At 38.6% G+C, this 23,586-nt stretch overlaps 1 protein-coding gene across 1 annotated transcript in view; it reads left to right on the top strand.

Annotated features, from left to right (window-relative positions):
* LOC122813966 (zinc finger protein 569-like) overlaps window positions 1-23,586 on the top strand; it is a 142,147-nt gene that overhangs the window by 59,276 nt on the left and 59,285 nt on the right. Inside the window, exons 3-4 of the mRNA XM_044086520.1 lie at window positions 7,142-7,480; window positions 13,591-13,717. Of these exons, the coding sequence (XP_043942455.1) occupies window positions 7,142-7,480; window positions 13,591-13,717 (466 nt within the window). The remainder of the gene's footprint in view (window positions 1-7,141; window positions 7,481-13,590; window positions 13,718-23,586) is intronic.

Here is a 23,586-nt window from a genome sequence, read left to right as displayed (position 1 = left end):
AATGGGTCCAAAAACAAATATTCGATGATCTGTCACTGTACAGTGAGGAAAGGGCAAATATTCTGATCTTCACTGTACTGCGATCCCAAAATACCACTTTTGAGTTTCTGATTATTCACTCGTGAGCATTTGAGGGTTTACATTTTCGTCTTTCTGAAGAAGACCCTTGTAAATCTTTGAGCTTTCCTGTTGCACACACCTCTAGATTTAAGGAAACTCACAAGAATGTTACAATAAGCTTACTAAAAAGGAATGGATTGGTATTGTAGTCCGATTGCTTCGAGATGAGAAAAGCTAAGTCAGTAGAATATTTAATGAAAGAATGTAAGTTGTATGAATTTGTTAACCAGTTAATATTATGTGTCAGTAAGAAATTAAATTATTTAATTAATTTGTAGATATGAGTGATGAGGAACACAACACTATTCCCCCTTTGTATGAATGCTATTATTGAAGGCAAATTGGCATACAAAGGACTTGTCAAAGTAATACAAGTCAATTATAAATAATTTTGATGCAAAATTCTGGAACTTCTTGGATAGTAGTGGACTGGGTGACTCAATAGATGGTAAAATAAAACTTTATTGCTTAAATGAGTTAGTCAATCTTCAAGTTTATACTGGAAAGTTTTTGTTTGGAAATGTATACATAGAATGTTTTAACTCCCTATAAAATGTCTAAGTTTGGTAAAATTACTTATTCAGTCTGTTGGAGATGTAATAAAGATGTAAAAGCTGATAGGACACCCATCTTTATGGATTGTGAAAAATTAAATATATGTTGGGAAGAGAGAAGTATGTTTTTAAGGTGTTATGGTCTGGTAATTGTTCTTTAACATGATCAGTAATACTAATGAATGTTCCGCTTCTTTTATCTTTGAAAGCCAAACAACAACAATTGTCTGGAGTCCCCTGGCAGTAGCTAGAAAAGTTATTACAAAAAAATCAGAAATCAAATTCAGCTCCTGTGTTCAAAGAATTTTTAAATTTAACACTATGTAAAACTGAAAAAGAAGTGATCAAAATAAGATCTATAAATTCTACTAGGACTTTGTGTTTGGGATAGCCTTGACATGTTGCTATAGAAATACTAAGACTCTTAATGTGCTAATTATTTAGGATTACCTTTATGATTCAAAGTATTCCTAATGTTGTATAACAGTATGTGAAGTTGAATTTCTTCCTTTGTGTATATATTATAAATATGTTAAATTTAATGTTGTTTTTCTTTCGGCTTTTCCCGGTTAGGGGTTGCCACAGCAGAACTCCGGTCCACTAATGATTGGCAGTCGATATATATATTTTTTTTATGGTGCCGAGGTGCCAGCCCGACGCCCAACCTTCAACGAAGGTAGGCCCATTCACACATGTCTTTCGAATGCCACTCGACCGCGGGGAGGACATGCAGACTCCACACAGAAGGCGCTCCAGCCGAGAATCGAACGGGAGTACCTGTTGTTGTGAGGCGACAACGCTTCCGCTGCACCACCACAGAAATATGTTAAATTTAATAATTTTCTTAAAAAAAGAAAAATCATGTATGCTTAAATCGAAAAGGTTTTATGTTTGGTGCCTCTCTTCCCTCAGGATCTCTTCTCAGTAGGGGTTCTTCTGATTCTGTCATTTGTGTGATCAGCTTCATGCTGGCTTGGCATATTCTTGAGGTAACACTCACCTATCTGCTATCTCTGCTTGTTTGCCCTTTGAGCCGTCTTTTAGTCTCTCAGTTTGAGGTCTAGCAATTTCTGAAATGCATCCATCATATCAGGCCCTTGAGAAAGCCTATTCCAACTTCTTAGGACCTCAGTTATTCTCATAAAAAATTGACTTGGGCTCCTTTTGAACCCACTAGTTCAGCTTCCTTGCAACTTTGCACTTGGAAGACTGTTCTGCTGATGGCTTTTAACTTCAGGCAAGAGAGTGCCTGAGCTTCGGGCTCGGGCTCTTATGGTCATTCCAACTTTTTTGGGTGTCCGTTTATAATAATCCTCCTTTTATGCATAAGGTGGTCAGTGAGTTGACCCTTAAAGTCTATTCAGCTTCCATTCTTTTTTCTCAGTCTGCCAGTGAGTATAGATAGCACAGATATTTTGATAAAATAAAATTTATTTACAAATCTGAACAACTTTTAGTTTCCTTCATCTCAGGACTTTGGGTTTAGCTGTTTCCAAGCAAACCATCTTCTCCTGGATCTCTAAGGCCATTTCCTTTTACTTTGTTCATGTTCAAAGCTTTTAATGTTTCAACAGTTTAATGTTTTTAATGGTGTCTTAGGATAATATATATGTTAATTGATTAATGAGCAGACTTTCCCGCCTTAAGCGGTTGTATATAAACTCTACACAAGTTTAAATGATTTATCTGATGAAGCGTGGATAGACCACGCGAAAGCGCTCATTTTACTTCCAATAAATCGTTTGTTTGATTTTATGGATTGCCTGTGAGTTTCTGTTACAGCTACAGCAGCCTTTGCTACTAACTGGATTTTCCATATGTGCTTTGGTACTATACTCTTTTTATACGGACTGTTCATGACAAATGTGTTTCTTCATCTGTAAAGGTATATTCTAGGGTGGTTGCCTCTCTCCTAGTGCTTTTTTCAAAGTCAAAGTAAACTTTATTGTCATACAGATCAGCAGAGTGGAAAAAGTGCACATCACTGCACAAAATGTCGATATTCAGGCTCGTACCATATGAATGATAGTTTACAGAAGGAAGATAGATTTAATTATGAAAAAAAATAAACTAAATAAAAATAAAGTAACCTACTAAAAGTAAAGTAAAACAAATTTGAAAGCTCTATTTATATCAGAAATGCAGCAAATACAACAGCAAGAACAGACTCAGTAGAAATATAAGGATATGCAAAAAACAGTACTATATTAAATAAGAGGCACACACATGTAAACTTATCCACCACCAATATATACCATAAACTTACAGTTCACAGTTTTGCTAGTGTAGATAAAGATGTATGAAGTGAGCTATTCAGAGAGTTTATGTAAACAACAATGACATACTGCACACTAATAATGTTTTACCCATGTAGCACGTAAGGCTATGGGTTTGTTATTCAACGGTCTCATAGTGTGTGGGAAGAAGCTATTGTGGAGTCTGGATGTCCTACATGTAATGCTCCCTTGTTGGCAGGAGTTAAAGCAGTCAGTGAGCCGGATGGTGTATATCACTCAGTAGTTTTTGGACTCTGCCATAGCATCTGTTTGAATATATGTGTCATGTAGGGATTGAATGTTGGAGATAGGGATTTTTGTGGCCTGTTTAACAATCTTATCCAGTGCCTTCTGATCAGCTTGAGAGCAATATCAGTACCAGACAATGATGTTTGTCAGTACACGCTCAATTGTGGCTGTGTAGAAGGTGAGTAGGACCTGTGGGAGAAGGTTAGCTCTACAAAGTCTCCTAAGGAAGTGGAGATGTTGTTGGGCTCTCTTCATAAGGTAGGAAGAGTTTGTTCCCTAGCTTAAGTCTTGCGAGATATGTACCCCTAGGAATTTGGTGCTATTTAACTCTTCACTGTGACATCACTGATGATGAGGAGGTGTGTGGCGTTTTCTTATGATGATTTCCTTGGTTTCCCAACATTTACTGCTAAGTTGTCAGTGCACCAATGACATTGTTGGTTCACTTCTTACCTGTAGACCCCCTCATCTTCCTTCTTGGTGAGGCCAATTATGGCCAACGCACTTGTTTCCTTAGCATTCCTAATGTCTCTTAGGTGTTCTAAAATTCTCTCCTTAAAGGCTCTATTTCTTTTGCCTATATAGAATGAAAAACAGTACAGAAACAAAAATATTCAACATGCTTGGTATGGGTGTATATATGGGGGGGGGGGTGCACTTTTGTGCATCCACAATTAGGCTTTGAGATTAGCACCACTTTATATTCTGATTGCCATACCAAGCAAGTTGTATATTTTTGTGTTGGCCATGCATGTTGCGAAAGAAGGCACTGCACATAAGTTTAAATTTTTTGTTCTAGAAGTCATACACAATAGTATTAGAGGTGGTGACATCAATAATAAGACAGAATCAGTGGAACAGAAGTGGATTATACGTTATCAAGCTGACAAACCACCAGGTCTGAATAGTAAGGTGTCTCTGAAGCCCTTTTTTAAAAGCTAGAGCACTGAAACATTGACCAAGTAGTACCAGGCTTATGTCCTTGATTTCTTATATATATCTTTGCTATGGTTTTTATCTTATATGTCCACAAGATTGACCAGTTTTATATACATATTTTTAGACAGATTGTATTATGTGTGTGTGTGTGTATATATATATATATGTATATATATATTTTTTTTAGTATATTTAAATGTTGACACATTTTAGAATTTATATTTATGTTTACGTGATAGACCAGAGTCAGTTTTAATTATGTACTTAGCAATTTTTGAGCTGCAATGTATGTTTTATAGTGTTGCCGATTTACACACTGATGTTAGTTTCTTCACTGCTTAGACAAGGCAATGAATGTGTTAAATTGGTTCAGTGATTAGTGTGCCTCATTGGCTGCTAGAATGTTTAAAGATGTGACTTGAGTTTTAACATTTTGGTCTGAGGAAGCGGATGTAATCCGTGAAAGCGTTTACCTTGTTGTGTTGCTATTAAAGAGTGTTGTGTTGGAACCAGTTTGCCTTTTTCTTCACTAACTGGTACAGGTTGGTAAGTGCTTCATTAGTGTTTGTATTTGGAGGTATGTAAACTGCAGTTATAAAGATAGTTGAAAACTCTCTGGGAAAGTAGAATGGACGACATTTAATTGTGAGGTATTCAACATCAGCTGAACAATAGCTAGTAATGACACCATTGTTTTCACACCAGCTGCTGTTGATGTATATGCAGACTCCCCCACTTTTTGTTTTGCCATTGAGAGCCTGTAACCTGTCTGCTATGAATAAGGACAATTTGTCTTTTCCAACAACTTGGTCACTGATTAAGTCTCAGTGAATATAGTAACACAACTGTTTCTTACCTTACTGTTTGTGTTAATGTCCAGATGGATAAAGTCCATTTTGTTATCCATAGATCTCACATTAGCAAGCAGCATAGAAGGAATTGCAGGCCTGAGTGGAGCTTTTCTTAATCTGAAATTGGTACTAGTTCCCCTTCTCCTAGTCTGTCACATCTCCTACACTTTCTACTTTGATTTTCATTTGAGAGAAAACAGCTACAGCAGTCTGGATGAATCTTCAGCAGTATTCCCAGTTTATTTAGTGATTCAGGCCCCATAGGGCCTGCAGACATCAGCCCTACAAACCACTTGCACGGCGAGACAGATTACAGAAGATTCAGCAGAGCAGAATGACCATAACACCTTCCCACATTCTAAAATTCAGTAAAATTAGTAAGTCCAGGTAAATCCCACTGCAGAAAATGTGCATTTGTGAGCCAGAGTAGCCACAGGCCTGCAGGGTGCTACCATCTTTTTTTTTCTCCAAGGGTTTGGACACTAGTTCCATCCTTGAAGTTGCTACTTGGCTCACTGTTTTTACTTTTACTAAGCATTACAAATAGATGTTTCCAGGGCCGGGGCACATTCTGCAAGGGCTGTTTTGCATGGTTTTGTAAAGGGCTCTTTTGTGCCTTCCTCCTCCTAGTCTTCCTCTAAGTCTTGTACTTTCCCATTTGTTATGAGTACTGCAACAGTGATATGAAAGGACTTAGTACATTTTTGTAAAATCTTACTATAACAGTAAATGTCTTTCTCTTCACTTTTGTAGTATTTAGTCCCTCCATCCTCCCCCCCGTTATGGCTGTTAACCCTGTATTCTGTTACCCCTCTGGCTGAAGGGCTCTCACTTCTTTCCTTCTGAACTTTTTTCTTTTGGATGTACATGTTCTACGTTGCCCTGGGGAGGGGTATTTTGTTCCTCCTAGGTTAATTCATTTCTGAATATTTGTGATCGTATGTTACCTTCATGCCCCACACCCAGTGTGGGGAGCATATGTGAGATGTATGGCAGCTGTAAGATGTAAAGGCTGGCTTTGGTACGCTGCCTGGATGTTGGGCTATCCTTGGCAGGAGATCCCTTCAGTGAGGAATACTGCAACAGTGATGAGAAGGACATCTACTCTTATGGTACATTTTACACAACTGTACTTTCTGCAGTGTTCCTAAGGAAGGGAATAGGAAAAGTAGTGCAGATTGTCATTAGCTCAGCCTTTAAATACAATAATCAATGAACCTCATTAGCAAATACTTGGCTAATCCCCATTTCTAGGTAATGAAAGGAAGTTATGAGGGTCTTACATGAGCCATTATGTATCTGCTGTGAATAGTATCTCCCAAGGGTCAGTACTACCCACTCTGCATCCTATGTGTTTCCCAACATCAGATGCATACAAGTCATGCTGTGTCAATGTATGTATCCAAATTTCATGCAAAGGCCTAACATTAGCCCATTGTAGAACACATAATTATAGTTGCATTGCAAATTCTTAGCTTGCTGTGGCTGAATCATGGTACACTCGTTTGTGTTTTGTGTACTAGTTTTTAGTAACCTTTATATGGATAATCCCCCCCACTTATTCACTTTTTTTGAAAACAAATTCCATACAACAGCAGGACCTGATTGATGAGGCCTGGCTGTGCTGCTCTGACCAAGGTCATAACCCAATCTCTCAGCATTTCTCTTATTAATGTTCTTGTAGGGACTAAGCCCACTTTGCTCCTTATGGCTGGAGAGGTTTCCTAGGATTATAGCCTCTTGACAATTGGACATATCCAGAGAGACACTTTAGTCATCAGAGACCATCCAGGCTGTATAACAGAGACTGAATTGGCAGAAACCAACCCCTTGAACACACAGCTACCCACCTTTTCCTATTTTGTGTTTCCTTCCTCCCATAATCATTAATTTGCAGTGACTTTTTTTTTTGTTAGGGCATCTTTATATTGATATCCCCTTTCCACATTGTCAGAAAGTACCCTAGGTGGTTGTCTCTCTTTGTTGCCATGAACTAAGTGTTGAACCCGAGACACAAATGTCATGGACAGGCGTTAGGCCTGTTTGCAGCAAGACTGACCTTCACTCATGAGTTTGTATGAGAAGTGCATAGACAAAACTGACATTGTAATGTACAGCCAGTCAACTTGATTCTTTCTGTGTTTGTTTCCAGGATGATGCTTATAGTTTGGAAAAATACATCATAGAAGAGTTTACAAAACTGCACCTGTTACTACATGACTGGGAGCAAAAATTACTGCAACAGCTTAAAAACAACAAAGTGGCAGTTCTGAAACAGAAGGAAGACAACCTTGAATGTACAAAATGTGATGCTGTGGTCACCAGTGTGAAAGTACCCAATGGCAGCTTGGAGTTCAGGAAGGAAATAACACTGACTGTGGAAGAGATGAAAGAAAATGCTGAAAACCTTAAAAATTATGTTACTGCAACATGTAAAGCATTGTATGATAAGCTGGAGCCTGTAAAACTGGAAACTGTTGGTTTTCTAACTGTAAGTGTACTTTTCATTACATATGTTTTATTTTATATACAAGATTGGACTATTTATTGAAAATAATGTATCCTGATAGTGTAACAGTGATATGTTTTTCTTTATGTATTGCAGAAGTGTATTTCTCAAGGATTTTCCAAATAATGCAGAACACCACCTATCCAGAACATGCATTGTTTAACCTTTTATTTATTTTTGTTTGTTGATTGTAAAGTTCCATCTAGCCATAGTCCATTTACATTGAGGCCTGGAGAGGAAAACACTAGTAGACAATATAAGGTTACAGAGGTTAATGTCTCTAGCCATTGCAGTGCATAGAAATACACAATGGTAAGATCCGATAACCTGTCTCTCAGCTGTCCAGAATTTTGCAGAACATTATAGTTTTACATTATATTTTTGCATGTCCCTCAACAATTTTTCATTTTCTGGTAAATTACTGAGGATTACAGGCAGTCGTTAATGCTGGTAGACATCAGAGTTTCATTCTGGTCCTTCAGAAAGTACATCTTAATACAGAACCAGTTGCTTTATTAACATTTTAAGTGAATTAGAGTAATGTTTAACAATTGTTTCTGGTTTTGGGCCTTTGTCTTCCCATTATTTTTGGCTTTGGCCTGAATTCTTGAACAAAGAAGTTGAGATGTATAATAGATACTATTATGATGCAGTGCAGACAAATTATGAATGAATGACTTGTAAACAGTATCCAAATGATTTGAATATTTTTGGTTATCTTCTCTGAGTGAGAGGCACAGTTGTAGTCTGACTGGCTCTTGTGTATTGCTTGCATTTGGTGTACTGTCTAACTGGTAGTTTGTAAGCAGGTCCATCCTGTCTCTTAAGGTTGCCAGTAATTTCATGTTCACTTTTTTATTTTGTTTTATCCATTTTCAGTAGTACTTTCCCCTTGTGTTACAGCTCTTATTTTACAATGTCCAGCTTCTCAGTCATGCTTTCAATCTAAAATATTCAAAACACATAACCAGTGATTTGTCATGTGCCATCACTACTTTTTGTAGTCCCCTTATCAGTTTGATGCTATATGCAATTCTGTCTCTCATCAGTAAATTATACAAAGCACCAAACCAAACTCAGGCTTTCATTGTGCTTTATGTCATTCTCATAATAATCTACTGAATCCTACACCATTATAGTTCAAATGAAAAATAAATGTGTTGCATGTCCCAGGAATTTAAGATTTAACACCCTTCCACTGTGTTCCTGTTCTGTTATTAAACCCAGTGACATTGTGGTCATCTCTGCCCTTATGTTAATTTTACCACAAGGTACCCTCCTTCTCATCTTTCATTGACTCTCGCTAGTAAACAATCGACAGTATTTTTTTGTGCAAAGCCACTCCTCTTAAACTGTTAAAATTCATTTGCCCTCCTGTCGTGATCCATAGACCCAGAATACTGAGTGCCCACATATAACTACAGGTGAAACCAACGATCCTGTAAAAGACTCTCACTCAGAGCTGATCGACGTATTGTGCAAGTAAGCTAGTTATACGTTGGGTGTCCTTAACCATCACTGTTTGCACTGCTTGTAGAGCTGTACTGAGAGTATATTCGGTCAGCTGTCCTTTGTGTAATTAATTGAACCTAAAGAACACTGTCTGTAACCGTTGAGTCTGATCATGTTTTAGTCGAAACAACACAACATAACATAATAACACAGTTCAGCTTCACTGCAACATATGCTGAGGTCGTAAAGAAACTTTCCTTGACCTCCAAGGTCTAGTTGACATCCTGCTAGCTTATGTTGGGCATGTTGTCAAAATGCTAACACAACGCCTACACCCAGGTCACCCAAATCACCTGTACCGTTAAGGTCCTATAAGGCATCAGCACATTCCAGGAAATGTGTTGGTCATTAGTAATTACATTTCAAGACATAGAGAGACCACAGTCACCAGGCTGACAAAGGACAAGGTAACAGCTGTGGGTGGTACTGGATTAGGGATCACTAGGTCCCTTAGGCCTCTGTGCCACCCCCATTTACAATTACGACTTTGTAGTTGACCATGTGGAGATGAATGATAGGCATTCCACTTTAAGGGAGATGAGGAGACGCAATCAAACTCTCTCTGCTCATGTCTTTGAAGAAAGCAAAGCTCTGGAATTGAGCAGCATTTTACCATTACCAAGAATGATGCTGAAGTTCAAGGATAAAATAACTGGTTTCAGTAAATAGCTAAGTAAATGGATTCCATTCTAACAGGATTCAGTGTGTGTCTGCATAGTCTGAAATGGTTAACTGACCCCCCCCACTGCTTTTACAGGAGTGACTTGCACGCATCACCCACTCCTCAGTTTTTCCTGTTGAATTCCATCTCAGAGAATTGGATAACTAAGGCAAACCAATGGGTCTCTGGGAAAATCCACTGATGGCTTGATGGTAACAGTCTGCATATGCGTGTTAGAACAATGATGTCTGTAACAGGGAAGGAAAAATATGTCACCTTTATTTTACTGGCATACAGTTCTGCTAACCGGTTAGTACACAGAATAAATGCTGAACCCCCCCTTGTGTGTGTGTGTGTGTGTGTGTGTGTGTGTGTGTGTGTGTGTGTGTGTGTACACACACACACAGTTCTCTCAACTGTTGTATAGCTCTCAGTGGTACCCATCTCATTACACAAGTAATGGTTTGATAAGTCAGACCTATCAATGTGTGTCTGTGTATGAGCAATTGTTACTAAACTTTTTTGTTGCTACTAACCTGAGTAACAATGATATGTATTGTGTGGACACTGTAAACATTTTGAAACCTGATGTGTTTTTTTTTCCTTTACATACAAAGAATATTTGTACAGGTTCTGTAGTAGTACACAAGTGACATCTGTAGAGCAGTTGTCCTTGCATCTCATCCTTTTTCTTTCATCTTCCTAAATATTACTGCTGTAATTACATTTATATGTATTAGAAGCCATTCAGTGCGATGTGTAGGAATGGCGATTCTTACCTCTGTGGTTGCATTTATATTTTTGTTTCGGATTTATCCTGCAAAATGCTGTAAACATCATGTATAGACCTGCACAGATTATTTCAGCAGGTTATGTGCTGTTGTGTTAAACACCTGACAAAAAAACATCGGTTGACATCCGTAGTCGCCCAGCTTGCATATGTGTGAAGGTAATCCGAGAAGAGTGCTAATTGTACCTTTACATAAACATGGTAAGCACCAATGAATGGTGCTGATTACACAAAAATGGTCTGCTGTACAGAAATGACCACGACATTTTTGGTTATCTGAAACATTGTAAAATGTATTAAACATAGTCTGTTATATGTCATGGAAGACACTTGAATGTAAAGTGGCAATTTCTTTCTTTCTGCTGTTTCTATTGTTTATAAGTGAGTGAAAGCCTGTGCTAGCCTGTACATACCACTAACAATTATTTGAATGGATGCAGCAGAAAAAATGGACAAGACAGGAGTATTATGGTGGGCTGACACTGGTGAGGGACAGAAGACATACTGATAGCAGACACAAAAGTGGAAGGGTGAGGACTTGTGCAGCACAGGTCACACCCCAGCTTGGAGGACCACAAATAACACCCCTCCTTGATGGGTCATCAGAGGGAACCCTGATATGTGGATGCAGGTCTCTGGTAGCACAGTGGTCAAAGATTATTGGGTCAGCAAGTCTTCTACCTGCTAAAGAAGAGTCTCTGTTGGTTGAAGGTGTCTCCGCACTGCCTAGTCAACCTCCTGCCCTTTCCAGGTTCTGAAGCTTGTGATGTTGGTAGCTTTTTAGGCTACCATACACTCGGGTGGGGGTGGGGCTGCTGACCATGTTATCCATTGATAGGAAATGAGTGCATGGAAATAGCCAAAGGCCAAGAAGTCTGTACCGTCTTGACCATCCAGCACCACTAGTTTTGGTAAGGGCAAGCAGTTCTCGGCAGGAAATACCTAAGGTAGCAGTTACCACAAGCATCTTCACAGGTTACAAAGGTAGAAAAGGTGTGACTTCCTCTTTGTAAGGTATATGTGCACAGTACAGGAACACACAAAAAAGTTACTATGAATTGCAAGCAAACAAGAAAATGCATTGTTTATACAAGATCATAACACAGATTGCAGCCATTCCTGATTTACATCTCATTACTGTATCATTTACATATGTTTTTACAAGCTTACTAAAGTAGCTGGTTCTAAGTGTAGTTGCCCTCCATTGTAACTAAGCTGTGCTTGGGCACAGCCAATGCAAAATCCCACTATGGATGCTGCCAGGTGTTGTGTTCAGCATCAAACCATTTACACATGGGAAACAAGCATAAAAGAATCTGCTACAGCCCTTGAAATGGGCAGACTATTACCCCTTAGAATTAATTTTATACTATGGTTTTATATGCTGCATGTACCTATTATTGTCTATATTTCATTCTGTCTCTCTCCTCACTAACCAGATTGCTGCCGTTATTCACCAGTGTAGCTAACATCTGGAATCATCAGATGCTTTGTCTTTGGATAGACTCTCCCCACAGCTGTTACCATCAGCTCCCCTTATACCCCCATCTCATTGGCAACTCCATGCATACTTCTGTCACTGACCACTAAATAAATTAATTTCCTTAGCCCTTACATTAATCCAGACCACTCATTCTTCTACCTCAGGTTAGGTACCTTTCTCCCCTAAACCCTGACTGTTATCCCAGACCACTTCGTATAACCTTCCTGTTTTCTTTCTGCAGCTGTCTCCCAATAGTTTCTTCAACCATACTGCTACCCCAATCACTACATTTTATGTCCACTCTCATGTTTCCACCCCTCACTCTGTCATGGTCCCACTGTTCCCCACTGTTGTCCTAAGTTCCCCTCCAGCTTCCCGTTTTCCAGTCTCTGAATCATGTCACCCAGTCCTAATTGATGTCTCCTTAATATATTTTTTTGCTGATGTCCTATTCATTCCTCATTGCTGAACGTGTCCTGTGGAAAAGGAGAATGGAGGGGAGAGTTATTTTTAACCTACAAAGTTCAGAAATCCTTAGTTGTACAACTGGAAAAGGTAAATGTCTGCTCTTCTGTTCCTTTAACACCTTAAGCCAGCAGGTGCACAAAATGGACCTGTATCCTTGTGGCTTAATTTGATTCAGGGCTAGGATGGGGTGAAGGTGGCAGCTGTCCCTGGGACCATGATGAACGGTGCTGGTCAAGCAGAAATAGAGTGCCAGCAATGCAGTGCCAGCAGTAGTCATTCAATACTGAGGCCAGTATTCATTTGTCTTGACACATCTCAGCTATGTGGCTGTTTAAATGATTAAACGAAGTGAACTTATAAAAATTAGAAGACAAAAATAATTTTAGAAATAATTTTTTTTCAGGGTCAAAGAAGAGCTTTTTTCCTTCTTTTTTTATTTGCACATTATTAAACTGTTTTTACGAAAGAAGTATTGCTTATCATTACATTTTAGTTGTTAATGCATAGTCTCACACACCAAAGGATATTTATTTGTGCTTCATTTCTACTTGTTTACAGGTGTGAGGCATTTACTCCGTTGAGTGTATTATTTCTTTTTATCACCTCAAGGTTAGAGTGACCTATGTCTTGCTTCTGGCTAGTCCCAATCGCTCATTTCCTACTATCAGTTGTTGACGTGCCCAGAAATGGGCGGTTTAACTGTCTGTCCTTGGACTCCTTTGCTTGGTGTTCCTCCTTTCTTCCAACAGAGCACACGGCAAACACACTTTTAATAGAAATTAAAATCTCTGGCATATAGATAGTCTGCTACGCTTTGGCCATTTGCCTTTATACTGGCATTTTTCCTATCATATTTGCTCATTTATTAAACTGAACCAGCAAAATGTCAGCCTCCCATCTCTGTTGATTTTCTGTTGAATTTGCATTACAAAGACTTCTGGTATTTTCTTTTCTCTGCAAGTATTACCCTTCAGAATTACTGAAGGGGTGTGGCTGCCTGTACTCGTTAGAATGAAAGGGGGACTTCATTCTTAGTTAATGTGTGACCGCTGTTGCAGTTTTAGCATAAGAATTTCCCTTCTAGTGGCAAATGCCAGTGTTTCCTGATGAAAATTGCAGCTTTTATGTCATTGGCAGTAAAAGAAAAAAAATGAACCACACCATGTGCTTCTTTACAGGCTCCAGAAACCTTTGAGGATGTTGCTGTCACTTTCTCAGAAGAAGAGTGGAAGATGTTAAGAAAACAAGACAAGGAGCTTCACAGAGAAGTGATGGTGCAGAACTATGAAACACTGATTTCAGTAGGTAAGTGTGGTTCTATCCTATTTAGGTAGATCTTTATTGTGAGAAGTAGGGGTGTCCTATTAAAATGCTGTGTCAAGGTGTCTCAACTCTTTGATAAGTGATCTGATCCATTGTAGGCCCTTTTAGCCATGACCCGGACCACAGTGTCTAATGAATATGGATCCAGGTGTGCACTTTATAGAAACCTGTTCAGTCAACATATTTTTATGATGCAGAGTGAAGTCTGAGTTCTCTGAGAAAATTAATAAGACACAGGAGAAGCATATCAAACTCCACACTAACCATAGATGTTGCGCAGAATTGAATTCTGAACCTCGAACTGTGAGGAAGAAACAAGATCAATCATTCAGAAATGTACGCATTATAGTAGGGACTGATCTCTGCCAGCTTTTAACTTCAGATGTCATGACAGCTGTTTTAATTCCATTCTATAATGAATCTATGAAGTCATGAATAATCTTTCTCCATCCTTTTAGGGGCATACCTCACATAGTTACAACATCTTCTAGTTTTCAATGTCATTGTTTCTTTCTGTGGGTTATGCTGTGTATAACAATGTTGTAAATTAAATTTCCATTAATTCTACCTTTTCATATACTTCTATATATCCTGCCAAGTTTTTGCCATTTGTTCTTTTACATGAAACAGCAATCTCTTGGTAAATGTGAACTGCCCCATGAAATACTGAATATTCTCTCTTTTGTCTCAAGAAAGTAATAATGCAAAGATCCAGTAGTCAACTCTTATGAAATAATTCTTTCTTTATGTTTATAATGTACTATTTATTTACATTATAAAACCTGTTAGATATATTTGGCCCCTTTCACAAATGACAAAGGGGTCTAGTATCATGCATTAGGAAGGTGGATATTTTGGGAATCAAACCTAGTTCTGCAAGATTGTAGTGAAGATACTAAACTGCTCTGCTCTGCCCTGTACAGTCACAGAGCACTCGAGGCAGAGAGCGTCTGATGTAGACCTGCAGCTCCAGTTTTCCTGCAGTTCCTGCTTTGGATCCCAGTAGCTCACCAGCCCCACATACAGATTTGTCACTTTACACCCACCCTGGGGCTGTCAGATGTTTATGTGGTTCATAGCATAAAATCACTGGTCTTGAACAATTTTCATGTGTCTCAGTCCGTACAATGATGACACACAAAGGCAGAGTAACAAGTAAGTGTAAGGATATAGATATGTGGGATGTAATCAGAAAGGCCTGAAAGGGAGGACCTGCATTAATAGAGTTTGAAGGTAGGATGGACAGTTTCACAAGTATGCCCTGTACTTACACTGGTTACCTGAATGGTGATCAGTCAATGACACACAGAGGCAGAGTAACAAGTAAGTGTAAGGATATAGATATGTGGGATGTAATCAGAAAGGCCTGAAAGGGAGGCCCTGCATTACTAGAGTTTGAAGGTAAGATGGACAGTTTCACAAGCATGCCCTGTACTTACACTGGTTACCTGAATGGTGACCAGTCAATGACACACAGAGGCAGAGTAACAAGTAAGTGTAAGGATATACACATGTGGGATGTAATCAGAAAGGCCTGAAAGGGAGGACCTGCATTACTAGAGTTTGAAGGTAAGATGGACAGTTTCACAAGTATGCCCTGTACTTTGTTACACTGGTTACCCGAGTGGTGAACACTCAATGTCACACCTTGACTTTTAAGATGGACAAAGTTGTCTTGGGGTAGGACAACCCCTCCACATTCCACAGCAACAGACGTACTGAGCAAAGTGAAAGGAAATGCTTCACAGGCAGGAAAGAATTTTAATTAAAAGAATTTTTTTAACACTGATGTTCTTTGTGTTTCACTGTTGCAGTCATTACATTTGAGTAATCTGCTGGCAGGTTGCCCTCAGTCGGCCTGATTAACAAAGTCTTGGGTCCTGCGTCGGTTGCTGTCCCTTCTTCCATGACGTCATGTCGTCAGGGGTATAAAATATCCAGCCGATGCCATTTTCATCCGTCTTTCTTGACGCGCGGTGCCCGAAGCAGTTTGCAAGTGCTGGTCAGCCGACTCCTGAAATTTTCATTTTTGAGTTTCAGAACCGAAGTCTTCAACCTAAAGCCAAGTACCCTGTTAGGGAAACTTTTTCTTGCTCCTTACCGATGTCAGTAGAAGTTAGTAATTGTATTACTTGTGGGAAGCAAATACCTCATAAGGATTTTCATTTGTACTGTATTCCTTGCCTAGGCCCTGACCACAGCGTGCCTTGCTGTCGGTTTTGTGCTAAATTTAATCAACGCACTATTAAGCGTCGGTATATTTTTGCATCAAAATATTTTGGCTCAAGATTTAACTATCCAGAAATGTCGTCGGTTAGCAATCCAACTACCGGAATACACAAAAAACGCAAAGAAATAGACAGAGACAGACCGTCGAGGTCCAAAACCGACGACCAAGCTTCTCCTAAGCCACTTGCCAGTACTCAGTGAGGCGCTTTCGCAGCCCCTGATACCCGCTGCTTTTGATTTGCAGCCTCTACTGAGACCCATTCAGAGTCTGGTATGCCGCGAGACACTTTAAGTATTGAACCCGCGGATGTCTCTACCTTAGATGGGCCCGGAGCCGCTGATCAGGCACCGGCTTCTGAGGGTGTTTTCAGGCCTAAAGATTTGTATATTAAACCAACGCCATCTTCAAAACCTAGGCCAAAATCAACTTCTGTGTATAAAAAACCGACGCTTGGGCCATGTGCACAGGCCCGTATGCCTAAAAAACAAATGATCAAAATGGCTGAGGATTTAATTACCTTGATCAGGGGTTCCCATCCCCCTCCTGCTAAGAGGCCCAGGCAAGGCACTGACTATGTATCATCAGATCAGGTTTCTATTTCTTCTGATTCCTCTTTTGATCAGGAATTCTCTATTCCACCTTATGAGGACTCTGATGCAGAAGATTCCATCCCTTTTGCTTTTCCTCCTGAGGATTTTTCTTTTGAAGAACCTTTGCATTCCTTAAGGGAACACTTTTACTGGGAGAGTCAGGATTTCTCAGAATCTAAAAAGAGACTTAGGGATTTCCTTCTTCTTCCTCAACATAGGCCTTTGGCTATACCTCCTGTTCTAGACATTGTTGATGATGTTTTCTCAGAATCTAGCATGGCTACTGATTCTTTGCCTCTGGCTACTAGTAAGCCAGACAGATATTACAGGGTTCCTGACTCCCACAAATTCCTTTTTAAAATCCCTATTGCTGACCCTGAAACCATTTCTCAGGGTCCCAAGGGCGTTAAGGCTTCTACTGCTAAAAATCCTACCGCATCTGATGGAGACTCCAGGGCACTGGATAGATGGGGTAAAAAGGTTTACACGTCTGCAACCTTGGCAATCAAGGCTTTAAACTGTCAATTTCATATGCTTAAATATCAGCAGCATGTCATGGGCTTACTTAAACTGAAAATGATGTCGATTTCTGACTGTGTGGAAAATAAGGAGTTGCAGGATTTATTGCATTCAGCTGAACAAGTTGGAAAGCATACTTTGCAATGTGGTTTTGATTCCTTGGAGGCCTCTTGCAGGGCCGCTGTAACTGGATCTGTAATAAGAAGGCATGCTTTGCTCAAGGAGCAAAATCTGCCTGATCATGTTAAAGCAAAATTGTTGGATGCTCCTTTACAACAGGACAGTCTATTTGGTAATAAGACAGAAGAAGTTTTGAAAAACTGTAAAAGATTTCCTACAAGTGCAGCCACCCAGGTTCATTAGGCACTGGCCTATTAAGAATTGGTCCTTTCCCGTACCCACCAGAGCCGCTCAGGTCAAACCCAGACACTCCAAAGGCTCCAGGCACAGTAGGTACCTTCCTACGGTAAACAGTTTCAATGACTTTCCTCTGCAGTCACCAAGCACTTATCTTTTGGCAGCCACTTTGGGGGGAAAACTGGCACTTCATGCACAAAATTGGCAACTAATTACCCAGGACAAGTGGGTTTTAAATATAGTATCCCAGGGATACAGATTTCATTTCCACACGTTGCCACTCCCAAACGGATGGCCAGATCTGCCCCCAAATCAGTGGGCAGAGGCCCCAAAACAAGTTATGTCCCTCATGAATATGGGGGCTATTCAAACAGTACCAGAAAGGAAAAGGGACAAGTTTATATTCAAGACTTTTCCTGGTACCCAGAAAAGACAAATCATGGCGTCCAATTCTGGACTTACCCATTCCAAATACATTTCTGGACATTCCAAAATTCAAGATGCTGACTACAACAGTTACTGTCTATGCTAGGCAAGGATGCCTGGTTGGTAACTCTAGATTTAAAAGAGGCTTACCTGCATATCCCAATCAGGGAATCTTGCAGAAGATACCTCCGCTTCAAAGCTGGCTATTTGCATTACCAGTTCACATTTTGTGTAACAAAGTCACATGAGCTTATTATACCAGCTGACTTGAAAGGTGTTTTAAAGTCATACAATCTCACAGTAAAATATATCCTCAATAAATGTTATGGATAATAATACATGATCACATATGAATTATATGAAATAAAAATAAATTTTGTAGTGTTAAATAGTTTTATTTTATCTAACAATTAAGCCTTCAAAATGAAAAATTAATAGATATTTTATCTGTCAGATAACTTGTTTATATGTAAAGTTTTATTCTCGATAATAAAATTGAACCATAAAATAGAAGTTATAAATTATAGAATTTGACTTTCACTATAAAACACTGTTAATAGTCACTCTGTTATTCACCCTAGCAGCATTTGTTGTGTCCACATCAACCATCTTTATTCTAGAATAAAGTTCAAAGCATGACCACTGAAGATGATTTTGGAGCGCAAACAAAAAATATACTTTTTTAAATTCTTGCAGTCCAAAGAAAAATAAATGTTTGACATGGACAGAGGAATAAAACTACAGAATAGGCAAATGCTTTTATGAAAAAATGTGTTTCATACAAATGGTGTACTTTGATCAGTGTTAGGCCTTGTGTAGTAATACCTGCAGGGGTATGTGTGCCTGTAACACTCAAGCAGTTGTGTACCTAGCCAGCTGTTTTTCTTCTGATGAATATTACACAGGAAAGACAAAGAAATCTGGGAAAAAGAATCTTAAGTAACAATTTCATACAGTTTTAGAATGTAGAATGGACTTAATTGTGCTTCTTCCTAAAATCATGTCATGAAAGTGCAGTGAAATAAGAATGAGCACAAGTACTAAACTACTGCTTGGGGAACTGCTGTACCCTTATCATAGAAGGCTGTATTACATGTGCTGCATTTATTAATGTTACAGGATAACTACATGTAGTCCTACTTACAGACATAGGAAACCAGAGATACCCTTATCATAGAAGGCTGTATTACATGTGCTGCATTTATTAATGTTACAGGATAACTACATGTAGTCCTACTTACAGACATAGGAAACCAGAGATACCCTTATCATAGAAGGCTGTATTACATGTGCTGCATTTATTAATGTTACAGGATAACTACATGTAGTCCTACTTACAGACATAGGAAACCAGAGATACCCTTGTCATAGAAGACTGTATTACATGTGCTGCATCTGTTAATGTTACAGGATAACTACATGTAGTCCTACTTACAGACATAGGAAACCAGAGATACCCTTATCATAGAAGGCTGTATTACATGTGCTGCATCTGTTAATGTTACAGGATAACTACATGTAGTCCTACTTACAGACATAGGAAACCAGAGATACCCTTATCATAGAAGGCTGTATCACATGTGCTGCATTTATTAATGTTACAGGATAACTAAATGTAGTCCTACGTACAGACATAGGAAACCAGAGATACCCTTATCATAGAAGGCTGTATTACATGTGCTGCATTTATTAATGTTACAGGATAACTACATGTAGTCTTACTTACAGACATAGGAAACCAGAGATACCCTTATCATAGAAGGCTGTAGTACATGTGCTGCATTTATTAATGTTACAGGATAACTACATGTAGTCCTACTTACAGACATAGGAAACCAGAGATACCCTTATCATAGAAGGCTGTATCACATGTGCTGTATGTATTAATGTTACAGGATAACTACATGTAGTCCTACTTACAGACATAGGAAACCAGAGATACCCTTATCATAGAAGGCTGTAGTACATGTGCTGCATTTATTAATGTTACAGGATAACTACATGTAGTGCTACTTACAGACATAGGAAGCCAGAGATACCCTTATCATAGAAGGCTGTATCACATGTGCTGCATTTATTAATGTTACAGGATAACTACATGTAGTCCTACTTACAGACATAGGAAACCAGAGATACCCTTATCATAGAAGGCTGTATTACATGTGCTGCATTTATTAATGTTACATGTTAACTACATGTAGTCCTACTTACAGACATAGGAAACCAGAGATACCCTTATCATAGAAGGCTGTAGTACATGTGCTGCATTTATTAATGTTACAGGATAACTACATGTAGTCCTACTTACAGACATAGGAAACCAGAGATACCCTTATCATAGAAGGCTGTATCACATGTGCTGCATTTATTAATGTTACAGGATAACTACATGTAGTCCTACTTACAGACATAGGAACCAGAGCTACCCTTATCATAGAAGGCTGTATTACATGTGCTGCATTTATTAATGTTACAAGATAACTACATGTAGTCCTACTTACAGACATAGGAACCAGAGCTACCTTTATCATAGAAGGCTGTATTACATGTGCTGCATTTATTAATGTTACAGGATAACTACATGTAGTCCTACTTACAGACGTAGGAAACCAGAGCTACCCTTATCATAGAAGGCTGTATTACATGTGCTGCATTTGTTAATGTTACAGGATAACTACATGTAGTTCTACTTACAGACATAGGAAACCAGAGATACCCTTATCATAGCAGGCTGTATTACATTTGCTGCATTTATTAATGTTACAGAATAACTACATGTAGTCCTACTTACAAACATAGGAAACCAGAGATACCCTTATCATAGAAGGCTGTATTAGATGTGCTGCATTTATTAATGTTACAGGATAACTACATGTAGTCCTACTTACAGACATAGGAAACCAGAGATACCCTTATCATAGAAGGATGTATTACATGAGCTGCATTTATTAATGTTACAGGATAACTACATGTAGTCCTACTTACAGACATAGGAAACCTGAGATACCCTTATCATAGAAGGCTGTATTACATGTGCTGCATTTATTAATGTTACAGGATAACTACATGTAGTCCTACTTACAGACATAGGAAACCAGAGATACCCTTATCACAGAAGGCTGTATTACATGTGCTGCATTTTTTAATGTTACAGGATAACTACATGTAGTCCTACTTACAGACATAGGAAACCAGATATACCCTTATAATAGAAGGCTGTATTACATGAGCTGCATTTATTAATGTTACAGGATAACTACATGTAGTCCTACTTACAGACATAGGAAACCAGAGATACCCTTATCATAGAAGGCTGTATTACATGTGCTGCATTTGTTAATGTTACAGGATAACTACATGTAGTCCTACTTACAGACATAGGAAACCAGAGATACCCTTATCATAGAAGGCTGTATTACATGTGCTGCATTTATTAATGTTACAGGATAACTACATGTAGTCCTACTTACAGACATAGGAAACCAGAGATACCCTTATCATAGAAGGCTGTATTACATGTGCTGCAGTTATTAATGTTACAGGATAACTACATGTAGTCCTACTTACAGACATAGGAAACCAGAGATACTCTTATCATAGAAGGCTGTATTACATGTGCTGCATTTTTTAATGTTACAGGATAACTACATGTAGTCCTACTTACAGACATAGGAAACCAGAGATACCCTTATCATAGAAGGCTGTAGTACATGTGCTGCATTTATTAATGTTACAGGATAACTACATGTAGTCCTACTTACAGACATAGGAAACCAGAGATACCCTTATCATAGAAGGCTGTATTACATGTGCTGTATTTATTAATGTTACAGGATAACTACATGTAGTCCTACTTACAGACATAGGAAACCAGAGATACCCTTATCACAGAAGGCTGTATTACATGTGCTGCATTTGTTAATGTTACAGGATAACTACATGTAGTCCTACTTACAGACATAGGAAACCAGAGATACCCTTATCATAGAAGGCTGTAGTACATGTGCTGCATTTATTAATGTTACAGGATAACTACATGTAGTCCTACTTACAGACATAGGAAACCAGAAATACCCTTATCATAGAAGGCTGTATTACATGTGCTGCAGTTATTAATGTTACAGGATAACTACATGTAGTCCTACTTACAGACATAGGAAACCAGAGATACCCTTATCACAGAAGGCTGTATTACATGTGCTGCATTTTTTAATGTTACAGGATAACTACATGTAGTCCTACTTACAGACATAGGAAACCAGAGATACCCTTATCATAGAAGGCTGTAGTACATGTGCTGCATTTATTAATGTTACAGGATAACTACATGTAGTCCTACTTACAGACATAGGAAACCAGAGATACCCTTATCATAGAAGGCTGTATTACATGTGCTGTATTTATTAATGTTACAGGATAACTACATGTAGTCCTACTTACAGACATAGGAAACCAGAGATACCCTTATCACAGAAGGCTGTATTACATGTGCTGCATTTTTTAATGTTACAGGATAACTACATGTAGTCCTACTTACAGACATAGGAAACCAGAGCTACCCTTATCATAGAAGGCTGTATTACATGTGCTGTATTTATTAATGTTACAGGATAACTACATGTAGTCCTACTTACAGACATAGGAAACCAGAGATACCCTTATCATAGAAGGCTGTATTACATGTGCTGCATTTGTTAATGTTACAGGATAACTACATGTAGTCCTACTTACAGACATAGGAAACCAGAGATACCCTTATCATAGAAGGCTGTATTACATGTACTGCATTTATTAATGTTACAGGATAACTACATGTAGTCCTACATACAGACATAGGAAACCAGAGGTACCCTTATCATAGAAGGATGTATTACATGTGCTGCATTTATTAATGTTACAGGATAACTACATGTAGTCCTACTTACAGACATAGGAAACCAGAGATACCCTTATCATAGAAGGCTGTATTACATGTGCTGCATTTATTAATGTTACAGGATAACTACATGTAGTCCTACTTACAGACATAGGAAACCAGAGATACCCTTATCATAGAAGGCTGTATTACATGTGCTGCATTTACTAATATTACAGGATAACTACATGTAGTCCTACTTACAGACATAGGAAACCAGAGATGCCCTTATCATAGAAGGCTGTATTACATGTGCTGCATTTATTAATGTTACAGGATAACTACAAGTAGTCCTACTTACAGACATAGGAAACCAGAGATACCCTTATCATAGAAGGCTGTATTACATGTACTGCATTTATTAATGTTACAGGATAACTACATGTAGTCCTACTTACAGACATAGGAAACCAGAGATACCCTTATCATAGAAGGCTGTATTACATGTGCTGCATTTATTAATGTTACAGGATAATTGCATGTAGTCCTACTTACAGACATAGGAAACCAGAGATACCCTTATCATAGAAGGCTGTAGTACATGTGCTGTATTTTTTAATGTTATGGGATAACTACATGTAGTCCTACTTACAGACATAGGAAACCAGAGATACCCTTAGCATAGAAGGCTGTAGTACATGTGCTGTATTTATTAATGTTATGGGATAACTATATGTAGTCCTATTTACAGACATAGGAAACCAGAGATACCCTTGTCATAGAAGGCTGTATTACATGTGCTTCATTTATTAATGTTATGAAATAACTACATGTAGTCCTACTTACAGACATAGGAAACCAGAGATACCCTTAT

The sequence above is a fragment of the Protopterus annectens genome, chromosome 10.part0, assembly GCF_019279795.1.
Source record: "Protopterus annectens isolate FY-2018-M chromosome 10.part0, PAN1.0, whole genome shotgun sequence".
NCBI lineage: Eukaryota > Metazoa > Chordata > Ceratodontiformes > Protopteridae > Protopterus > Protopterus annectens.
Note: the sequence above shows the minus strand (reverse complement) of the source record. Positions and strands in the feature narration are given on the sequence as shown.